The sequence below is a fragment of the Dipodomys ordii genome, unplaced genomic scaffold (genome assembly GCF_000151885.1).
Source record: "Dipodomys ordii isolate 6190 unplaced genomic scaffold, Dord_2.0 Scaffold31, whole genome shotgun sequence".
Classification (NCBI taxonomy): domain Eukaryota; kingdom Metazoa; phylum Chordata; class Mammalia; order Rodentia; family Heteromyidae; genus Dipodomys; species Dipodomys ordii.
In genome coordinates, this window is record NW_012267247.1 from 7,077,519 (window position 1) to 7,086,211 (window position 8,693).

Sequence of the window (8,693 nt, forward strand, 5' to 3'; positions counted from 1 at the left end):
AGGAGGCTGAGATCTGAGGATCATGGTTCAAAGCCAGCCTGGGCAGGAAAGTCCATGAGACTCTTATCTCCAATAAACCACTAGAAAACCGGAAGTGGCTCTGTAGCTCAAGAGGTAGAGCACTCACCTTGAGCTGAAGAGTGCAGAGACAGCACCCAAGCCCAGAGTTCAAGCCCCACGACCAAGAGAGAGAGAAAAAAAAAAGTTACCATTTTTATTACTATGATTGGAGGTTTGGGATGAAGGAAAGGATCGCACCTGCCCAGTGCCCAGGAGCACAATACTAAGTCTGCTTCATGCGTGATTCCATGGTCTAGTCTCCCACTGGGCCGGGAGCACAGGATGGCTGCTTGGGTCTTAGTTACCTTCAGGTCCTAGCTCCCAGCAGGCCCTGGCCCCAGCAGTTATTTACTGAACGAGTAAAAACAATGGAACTGGATCCTAACAGCCAAAAGGATCAAGACAGAGAAAAGGAAAGAGGATGTACAGATCCCAGGTGCAGATAGAGTGGGTTTAGGGAGATTAGAGCCACAAGGTTAACTATGAAAACCACAGGTTCCTGCTCCGGCCACTTTCTCCCACTTTTCTAAGAATAGTCACCACATGGAGGCCGAAACATGTGGCAGACAGGCCCTCTGAGACCACTGAGATGCAGCTCTGAATGGGTCTGTGTTGCGGGGTGGCAGGCCTGAGCTGCTGGCTTGTGCACTGTGGGGCAGTTCACGGAAGGGCAGAGTCACAGGAAGGCGCTGGTCTCAAGTGTCAGCCCTGCCAGCAACAGGAACTGGACCAGCAGCTGAGGGACAGGGCCTTTACTCAGCAGTGCCCATTTCCAGGTCCACGTGCAGATATGACCCAACCAGCCTGGATGTGATACAACAGATGGTGGAAGGAAGGTCCGTAAGCCCTGGATGGCCAGATTGTGAGACCTGATGGCGCTATGCAGAAGCTGGAGCCCATGAGTAGTAGGGAGCTGAGGACAGGAGAGACAAGGCAGTATTCCCTATAAGGAAGGGCACCAGCTCCCTCCTCTACTGTCCCTCGGAGAAGCACCCACAGCTAGCTCCCTGAATCTATAACTCTTTTCTTTTAGGCCTGAGACTGGGACTCAAACTCGGTACCTGACGCTTTTACTCATTGGCTGGCAACTCTACTCACTGAGCCAAACTTCCAACCCCCTATTGATTCTTTTCATTGCAGGACTGAAAATAAAAATCCAGAGTCACTGACTAGGGACAAGGGTAGAGCACTAGCCTAGTGTGAATGAGGCCTCGGGTTCCATCCTCAACCCCAAAGGAGGGAAAAACAAATTCAAGGCATGTTCCCTAGGCAGCCTCTACCTCAGTGGGCCTAGGAATAGAAACCTCTAAAACTGCCTGGAAATGTGGTCATCCGGTTACCAGAGAGGGGGGTCTCCAAGGAAAGGGGCCAGGTGGAAGTGAGAGTGTCTGTCTTTGCCTCTGTCACCCTGAGGCTATGATGCACAGAAGCAGGGACCTACACACCAGGCTTCTGTCTTAAAGCAATCCCTGCCAATGGGCCCACCTGGCCCTCTGCCCTCCTACCTCTAGACAGTGATGTCCAGCGACAGATGAACCAGAGGGCTGGGGGAGCTGAGTGGCCTTTCTTGTCTGCTCAGGGAGCAATTTGAGAGTGTTCCTTGCTCCCGGAGAGAATGAAACCTTTGCCGAGTCCAGAAGTTTGTTGGCAGTCAACAGCCCACACACATAATCTCAGTCCCAAAAGATGTCCAAACTCAGGCAGACCCACACAGCTCCTCTCCCTCTGCTCCCATGGAGGCCAGGACAAAGACATAGAGATAAGCACCCAGGAAGTACCAAGCCCTGGGATGCTCCATGCCCCCCCTTCACCCTTTCCCACCAGCATCCCCCACCCCTTGCTCCTGGCCTAGAAGCTCAGCTCTGGCCCAGCCAAGCCAGCCTGCCTGGGGTCTCACCTAAACAACTCTGTTTATTAAACAGATGCCTCCAGAATGGTCAGCCAGAGTGGCCCAGCCTGGCCCAGCCAGGGAGGGCAAACTAAGAAGACAGACAAGGAATTGGTGTGGCAGAATGTGGGGAAAACAGGACTAAGGCTGCCAGGGCTGGGGCAGACAGAACAATGACCTTCACTGTTGAGCCCCACTCAGAAGACTCACAAACAACATCTTTACAGAAAAAGCCAGGGAGAAAAGAGGGTGCTAGACCCCACTCAGACTCTCCAGAGCCTCTCCAGGGTCAAAAAGAGGCCTTCCTTACCCCAGGAAACAAAGAGAGTTTGGAGCCTCCAGAATAGCTTCCTGAGAATGCTGAGAGCCAAGGGGCAGAGAGTTGGTGATGCCTCTAAATCCCCAGGCAGCCCTCTTTGCTGGCTGCTGGGTTCTGAGGCCCTCCCCTCCAGGGTGTGGGTCTCTGACTGGCCCTGCTGTGGGTACCTGCCCCAGGATCTCCTGTCTCTCTCCAGACCTTAGTCTATCCGGCAACAGGAAACAGCACCTCAGTCCAGCAGCGGGGAGATATGGGTGAGAGGTCGGCTGAGCCACAGGAGCAAACAAGAAGCAAGACTGTGGTCTGACTGTGGTCAGAGAGCCAAGCCCCTCATGGAGATCACAGCACAGCCTGCTTCTGCAGAGTCTGTGTACACCAGCCACGGTGTCACTATGTCCAGTGGGGTTCAGTCCCTGGATTGTTTAGTGTCTTCTCACTCAGGCCCCATGTTCCATAGGACTGGAGTTTCAGAGCAAGTAAGTCACTTGCCAAAGGTGTAGGGAAAGTTGGACTTGAATCCAGGCTGTCAGAGCCCAAAGCTCCTGCTGTTAACCTTTAGGCTACACTGATGCTGTCCTCTCCAGTTAGAGGAAGGCTGGCTCAGTGACAGACCAGATCTGGGAAAAGGCTGTCACACTGCATCAGGAGCTATGCTTGAGACTTTTAATATCATCTGGAGAAAGAGCGGATACTCCATGGCCTTCCCACAAGGTCCCTGAGAGATAGCCCAAGCTGGACAGGACCTTTATGAAGCCAATGGACGCCAGGCACTGATGGCTTATGTCTGTAATCTTATCTACCCAGGAAGTTGAGATCTGAGCATTATGGTTTGAAGCCAGTCCAGGCAGGGAAGTCTATGAGACTCTTACCTCCAATATACTACCAAAAACCTGGAAGTGGAGCTATGGTTCAAGTGGTAGAATGCTAACCCGAGCAGAAAAGCTCAGGGACAGTGCCCAGGCCCTGAGTTCAAGCCTCAGGAGCAGTGTGTGTGTGTGCGCATGCGCACATGCGCACGCGCGCGCGCGCGCGCGCACACACACACACACACACACACACACACACAAAGCCAATGGAGGCCAATGGATGTTGGGGGAGGGAATTTAGATCATGAAAAAGAAAAAGAGTTCACTAAACTCCATCTCCAAAGTAACAAGCAAAAAATAGGGCTGGAATTCAAATCCTACTACTGCAGGGAGTGTTGGGAGTGTTTGGGGGGATTGGAGCGATAGGAACATCTGTCCACAGCTGCACCCTGGCTTGGCCTTACTTCCCTGGGGGGATAGTAGTTCCTCTGCCCTCTCTGAGACCCAGGAGCCAGCTTTGCATGGGTACAATCAGTGGCCACAGCGATCAAGAGCATAGAACTGCAGTTTACCTTCATGTTTCTGGTTTGGCTCTGACTTCCTCTAGCAGGAGTGGAGGCACAGTGGGGGGAGGGGAAGATTTCCACTTTCATAGCCCTTTTTCCACTCACACCCAGCATGTGGCAAGCTCTCAATGGTTCTCAAGAGCCTCTAAGAGGTGAACTGGGTCCTGACCCTCTTCTGTCTTCATGGCTCCTTTTCTGCCTTGAGAAAAAAAACCAGTCTTCCCAAATGACCCCTTAGATCTTGCTCATCCTGGCCCCTTCCTACCTTCCTGGTCGTGTCATCTCTGTTGGGACAATCCTTTCCTCTCCTTGAAAGTATTTGTTCAGTCTCTACTCCAGGCTTCAGCCTAAACTTCTGGGAGTTCCCTACCCAATCACAACCAGATCCCCACTATTGGTTCCTCTCTCAGAAGCATGAAGTCTGTGTATGATGGTTTGTTTGCTTGGCACCTTCAGTCCAGCACCTCACCAAATGTTTACCAAAGTATAGATTAGATCAAAGAGGAGACAGGACATCCACAGGTAACCTCATCCTTCTAAGCTGATACTGCTATTGAGCAACAGAAAAAATAAAGAGATCAAGTGTGGGTTGATCACTTCAGTTGGCCACAGAGAGGCCAAAAGGACACAGCCTGGGGGAAGCCCCAGACTGAGATGTCAGTATCCACAGCAGAGGGACTAGGGAAGCATCCAGCCGCGAAGTGCATGAAATGCCAGGAGCTGGAGCCCCAGTCCATCCGTCACCCAGCACCCCTCCCCCGTGTCTTGTGGTAAGGCAAAACAAGCTAAGGAACAACAGCTATTTTCTTTTTTCTCTCACCTCACCAAGCTGAAATCTAATACCATGTCTGGAGCCCAGATTCTGACCATAGTCCTGACAAAGAATTCTGGGAACCTTTCAACAGGTTCAGGCAAATTTCCTTTGGAAAACAAACAGCATCAATCTGAAAAGCAACAAGAAGCTGAGGAATTTGCATCAGCTATATACTGGTCAGCTCTTCAAAATTCTAATTCATGGGGTTGGGAAGGTGGCTCAGTGGTAGACTGTTTGCCTTTCATGCATGAGGCCCTGGGTTCTATTCCTCAGCACCACATAAGCAGAAAAAAACGGAAGCGTGGCTGTGGCTCAAGTGGTTGGAGTTGAAGTGGCCTTGAGTTGAAGAGCTGAGGGACAGTGCCAGGCCCAGAGTTCAGGCCCCATGACTGACCAAAAAAAAAAAAAAATCTAATCCAATAAATGTAATAAATGCCCTAATTGCTTCTCTGCAACTCAGCCATCCAAGTTTGATATAATATTAGGCCTGAGTGCAAACCTTGACCCAAGCTTCACCAGCAACTCCCAGTAAGTGCAACAAGGGGGCTTCTAGCTCCAAAAGACAACAGGTTAGATGGATTCCAAGAAGCAAGGAGCAGGGAAGCCAGGGAGATAAGCTGTGTGGAATCAGCAGGCTTTCCCGCTGAGCATGCTGATCAGCCAGTTTGCCAGATAATCAGAAAAGGTAAAATCAAAAGCAGGAGCAAAGACATGGGATAAGAAGTTGATGTTCAACCCATAATCCTGACCCTTCACCTTCACTTTGGTTTGTAGGAGTGACCTGTCAAGTGTCTCCTAGGCTTAAATACTAACTCAGAGCTGTATTGGCAGAATCTCTGCAATCACTCCCACCCAAAGGAAGAAGCCAAGATTTTTGGAAATATCATATAATCAATTATATAATTGGTTAATATCATATAATCAATTATATAAAAAGACAATCCATGAAAACAAAAAGTCCCTACAATTTGACTTTCCCAACACCAGAGTTATTTTTTTTTAACCACAACAGTCCTCTAGTCCAGGTGAGATACTTAAAGCTTTGTCTAGGGATGGCATTTTTTTTTCTTTTTTTGTTTTTGAAACTCCCCGTGTACTCTGAAAGAGAGGAAGAGCCAAACACTCTAACCTGTTCCTTCCAAAAGAGTCATTAATATCCTAACATCTCTTGGATAAAACAGAAAGCTAGATCAAGGAACAAGGTCTGACTCTCATCTCCCAAGATTTCTTGCTGATGTGGGGAAAGGCCTGCCAAGAACCCTTAGGCTGTTAGGAAATGTTTTTGAGTGGCTAAAGGCTAAAGGTTGATTATAAATGATATACTTTCTGCTCTCTCCCAGGCAGCCTCCAATTCCTTCCCTTTCTCCTGCCCTTAACCTCTCCTGCCAAGTCTCCCTAGACACTCAGGAATCCTCTGAACTGAAAGGAAAAGGGAGGATTACAGGCAACAAGAACCAGTCTAAAGCTTTTTCTTCTAAGAAAACTAGAAATAAAAGGCATTGCAGGGGGTGAGTCAGGGAGTCAGCATTGGACTATCTCCATCACAAGGGAATCAAGCACTTGGGTAGATTTTGAGTTCAACTATTACACAGTCTCTGCTGGGGACAGGGAGAAAGCGAAGGGAAGCCTTTCCTACCCAGTTGCCTTAGCAGGAGGATAGAGTTTAGGAACCAAGTTAACCTTTATGGTGGGCTTTTCTGCAGCAGTTAAAGTGGGAAGGTGCAGGGTGGTCAGATTTCATGTAGGCAAGCATCCTCAGCCTGCCTTCAGCAATCTGGAGGTACAAAAAAAAGGAAGCAAACCTAACATCATTTCCCTAACTGTGCCCTTCCTCTTCCTGCCCCTAGGGTTGGAAGGCCACTGAGGTGTTCTCACAGTTTGTGGAAAGAAAGGACCTTTGGAGAATCATAACGCAAAGCAAAACAAAAAGACAAGAAATTATGTCTGCAAGCCCTTAGGAGACTCCATAATGGCCTGATTGAAAAACATCCTTGGGGTGGAGGCAAAGCCACTTCCTCCCTTTTGCCTTACCCCAGGCCCCGAATCAAGAGTTCCTCTTTCTTACAACCAGGGAGCAACATGTTTATTGCAAGACAAGCGATATTCCAGGCAGCCCCTGGAAAACCGAAGTCCAGCAAGGAGAAAGAACTGGATATGGGAGTTTAGGGGTCTGTCACAGTCCCCGGGTCCAGCAAACCAGAAGAGTCCAAGCCTCTGTTTCTTCATCACAAAACGGGGACGAGGATATGATACCAAATAGAGCTGGGTGAGGATCCAAAGGGCCTTTGGATACCCGGGAGCACTGCGCAGTGATGGGGATAAGCAGTGCTGACTGGGTCTTGGCCACCATCCGCCCTCTCCCAAAGCTCCCCTCAAGGAGCCAACCTGAGCGCCCCCTCTCGATCCCCCCCCCCTCTCCCGCCCCGGTACCCATCTTACCTGGCTCAGTACACAGGTAGGAGTAAAAGCCTTCCGACTTGAGCATGATAAGCAGTGAACCCCAGCCCAGGAGGACTGCCGAGAAGAGGAGGTTTTCCAGCACAGCAGTGCAGGCCATCCACCAGCGGCGCCGATGGGCAGTGGCCAGGGTGGGCGCCATGGTGCGACGCGGCGCGGCTGCCCGGCTCCGGCTCTACGATCACCTGCGCCAGACCCCCGCGTCAGTGCCCGTCCGGAACAGCCCGCACCGCCACCCCTGGCCGCTGCCTGAGGGCGCGGAGCTTGTCACCCTTCCTCGGCCCCCGCTGTAGGTGTGCGCAGCGAAGTAAGCAAGCCCCAACCCTACCCCGGACCTAGGACGCCCCCGAACCCGTGGCTGGCTCATACCGTTGCCCTCAGCTACGCTGACAAGGAAAGAAGACTTCTCCCTCAGCTGACTCCGAGGTAAACTGAGGCAAGGAAGCATGAAGAGATTAACGCATGCTCAAAGACGTGGAACTAGTCCTAGACCCAAGCAGGATGACATAGCTACGGTGGGGGTGGGAAGCGGAGGCAGCTTGAGATATGGCCACCTGGGCAGGGGCACACCTGAGAGCTGCCACTCCCAGGGACCGTCAGAGGCTCTGTCCCGCCCGCACTCAAGACCCTTCCCCAGAGCTGGTTCCTCTAACCACAAGATCAGCGTTCCGAGCCCCGGAACGGCCCGCCCACGGCGCGCTCATTGGTCTGGCTGCACAGGAACTGCTGCGCCATTGGACACCGTCTAGGTCGCTAGGCGCTGCGGCCACGCGAACCCCACACGGAGAAGGCGAAGCCGGTTCAAACCGGCGGCGCGAGCCAGCCGCGCGACCCCGCGGTTCTGGGCTGTTACCTCCGTAATTAGCCTGTTTCCATAAAGGCAGGTCCCCAGCCCTCTCTCCCCCAGCTCCCTCTACTATTTGTCATCTCTTCTCCTCATCCGCCGGGTCTCCCTGAGCCTTTTCAAGTGCATCTTCTGCATCCCGCACCCTCGCCTCGGGCCGGGATCCCGGGAGGTCCAGCTCACCCGGCTCCTACTGGTGTGTGTCGGGCCCGCCCGGAGCCTTTTCTGTCCCCTTTTATTCCAGCCCTTTTATTCCGACCCTAAGATGAAAAGCAGTGCTTCCCGCTGATTGGCTGAGTAGGAGCTGGAAACAGGCGTTGACCAATCAGCAGCTACCCGCCCGCCCCCCGGCAAGCAGAAGCCGGTTCCGGCCGGACTTGGAGACAAACAAGAGAGTTGGGGCGGGCGGGCGAGCGGGCGGGGGTTGGGGTGGGGGGCTGGGGATCGCTAGGGGCTGTGCCTCGGTTCTGCTGTCTTGGAGTCGCAGCCGGGCCGGGAATCCCCGGGAGGTTTGACCCTAGCCTCCTCAGACGCTGTCCGGAGACCTGACGCTGGGCCGATCGCCTGTCTCGGCGATCTTCCGTTCCCCGAACTTCCCCAGCAGCACGGCGGTCCCTCTCTTCAGCCGGCTGGGCTCCTGCCTCCGCTCCGCTCCGGCCTGCTCTGTCGTACCCAGTTCCCCCGCGCCCAGTGCGCCACGCCCGGACGCGATGGCTCCCCACGGAGCTGGTCAGCTCCGGAGGCACCCCACCCCGCCTCCTCCCCACCCCGTGCTGCAGCCCCTGCTTCCTTGATCTTGTGTCCTGGTTCCCAGCTGTTCTGTGTCGGGTGGTCCCGAACCGGGTGCATTGTGAGGGTTTGGGATCCGGGGCTCCTGTCCTGGTGTGATGTAAGTCTTCCCTGCTGTTCAGATGCGTAGGTCCTTTCCCCTCTCCTAAG

General features: G+C 52.9%; 1 protein-coding gene across 4 annotated transcripts in view; it reads right to left on the reverse strand.

Moving 5' to 3' along the window:
* Positions 1-7,981, reverse strand: part of Slc43a2 (solute carrier family 43 (amino acid system L transporter), member 2) — a 47,717-nt gene extending 39,736 nt beyond the window's left edge. Inside the window, exons 1-3 of one of the 4 annotated variants that reach the window (XM_013016499.1) lie at positions 7,938-7,961; positions 7,280-7,341; positions 6,893-7,095 (exon numbers count right to left, since the gene is read on the reverse strand). In XM_013016499.1, coding sequence (XP_012871953.1) covers positions 6,893-7,052 — 160 coding nt within the window. In that variant the 5' untranslated portion in view covers positions 7,053-7,095; positions 7,280-7,341; positions 7,938-7,961. Of the gene's footprint in view, positions 1-6,892; positions 7,096-7,279; positions 7,540-7,899 lie in introns of those variants that run through there. The other 3 variants (XM_013016501.1, XM_013016497.1, XM_013016498.1) reach the window with 3 other exon arrangements.
* Between the last annotated feature and the right edge of the window lie 712 nt (positions 7,982-8,693).